At 44.0% G+C, this 2025-nt stretch overlaps 1 protein-coding gene across 1 annotated transcript in view; it reads left to right on the top strand.

The window, feature by feature from the left end:
• CSUI_006585 (transmembrane) overlaps nt 1-2025 on the top strand; it is a 10495-nt gene that overhangs the window by 539 nt on the left and 7931 nt on the right. The window contains exons 2-5 of the mRNA XM_068066741.1: nt 303-364; nt 663-705; nt 1349-1391; nt 1817-1885. Coding sequence (XP_067921284.1) covers nt 303-364; nt 663-705; nt 1349-1391; nt 1817-1885 — 217 coding nt within the window. The remainder of the gene's footprint in view (nt 1-302; nt 365-662; nt 706-1348; nt 1392-1816; nt 1886-2025) is intronic.

The raw sequence follows: 2025 nt of genomic DNA, 5'->3' as shown, positions 1-2025 counted from the left end.
ATGTATATATATATATATATGGCTCTCAGCCACCTATCTTTAATCTATCTAGGTCCCTATGTATCTTTATTCTATCTATATATCTGTCTATCTCTCTATCTATCTGCCTGCGGACCTATTCTAGATTTAGCGACGTCGATCTCTGTATCATTTTGCATACTGGCCTCTCGTGAGAAGCGGAGACACTCTTGGATCTTGTCAACCGGTCAGAGTCTTGTTCGGAAAATCTCGCTGGGGGGTGTATTCCATCTAGCTTGTGTCTTCTCATTTCTTTTTCTTCTTCGAATGCATGCGCCCTGCAGACGACGTTGAAGAAATCTCTTTCTCGCGATGTCAAGAGTAAAATAAATAAATTCATTAACGGGTAAGTAAACTCTCTCGCGGAGAAAGAAAGAAGAAAAGGCATGAGAAGAAGAAGAGCCGCAGAAAACACACTTCCCTCACTTCTCAGCCTTGAATGAGTCGCGTGATCTGAGACGAAAGAAAAGGACAGAACACAAAATAAAGTAACGTTAGAGAGGTATACATAATAAGACCCTAAGCCGTTCCTGGGCGACAGGAAAAGAGAAGAAGAAGGTAGGATGAAGAGGACAGGAAGAGGAGAACTGTGAACAAGATCTCCGTTCTCGCCTGCTTTCTCTCACGTTTTTCTTGTCTTGCAGAACCTATGCAAATCCAGGGGTTGCCACAGATCCTCACTTACACGTAAGGAAATCTATATGAATTACTCTTTCCTTTTCCTTTCTCTGATCGATCTTCTCTTCTTCACACTGATGTGGGGGGGGTATATACACATACAGGCTCACACGTGGATTTGCCTGCGTATGTCCAGACGCTGTCGAGGGAGAGCACACACAGACAGCAGTACATACACAGTTGCATTACTTGCAGACATAGATTTGGTATACATATACATCATGTACCCACACAGGCTGCAGACTCACATTGCCTTCAACTAGACATACCACATTGCAGGTACGTTGCGTACATCCAGGGAGACGTCGGATTTGCATATGTGAAAGTGTGAGGAAACTGAACTGATAGGCATAGAGAAGTAGAGACAGGACACTGTATCTGCATAGGGCACTGGTGTGTAAGCCTGCCTGAGCAGCGGGAGTGTATGTACGCATGGGCACTGGGGTGTATGTACACATGGGCACGGGAGTGTATGTACGCATGGGCACGGGGGTGTATGTACGCATGGGCGGCGGGTTGCTATGAAAATCATTGAGTTCCCAAGCAAAGCAAAATCCGCCGTCCACACTTTTGGAACGGGGCGGATTTTGCTTTTCTTCGCGGGTTTGTTCGAAGTCTTTTTCCTCCTCTTTTTCTGTTAATTTGCGTATAGCGGCTTAAACGGAAGGTCTTATATCTTCTCCAGCTTTGGCACGGTACGTACGTATGTGTAGACGTCTTTGCTGATGTAGGATATACACCGAGAAAGGCAGCACTTGCATATGTCGTTCTTTTCTATCCGTTGAATACCGGGACTCATACATCCAGATAGATATATATATACAGATAAATGAATTTCTTACATGGCTCTTCTCTAGGTCTGCATCTTACTCATCTTCGTCTTATCATAACGTCTTAGACTCAAACCTATAGAACTTCTTTCCGAAGTCCAACTATGTGTATCAATTCTCCAGTCTATCCGATTTGAGATTTCGAGATACCTAGACTAACTTACGCAGGGGGTATGCTGTATTGTATTTCTTGCAGTTTCGTACTTTCAAGTTTACTTCGGGTAGTCTTCTTTTAGAGAGTGGAATATAGACGTTTTCCTTCTCAAATTGTGTGCTGGCTTTTTCGCCAGATTCTTTTGTCTTGCAACAGGAGAAGTTACCAGCTCTGTTTGAGGTGTACAGACACCTGCGTGCAAAGGGTAAGTGAGGACGGGAAGCTGCTCGACAGAAAGAAAACTCAAGTCTTTCTTACTATTCTTACCTTGCACCGAATGTACCCAGTCAGATGTAGAGCTATAGGGGGATGGACTGGGACAGGTACTTAGATAGATAGATAGAT

Source organism: Cystoisospora suis (assembly GCF_002600585.1).
Source record: "Cystoisospora suis strain Wien I chromosome Unknown contig_3356, whole genome shotgun sequence".
NCBI lineage: Eukaryota > Apicomplexa > Conoidasida > Eucoccidiorida > Sarcocystidae > Cystoisospora > Cystoisospora suis.
This window is presented reverse-complemented; position numbering and strand designations above follow the sequence as displayed.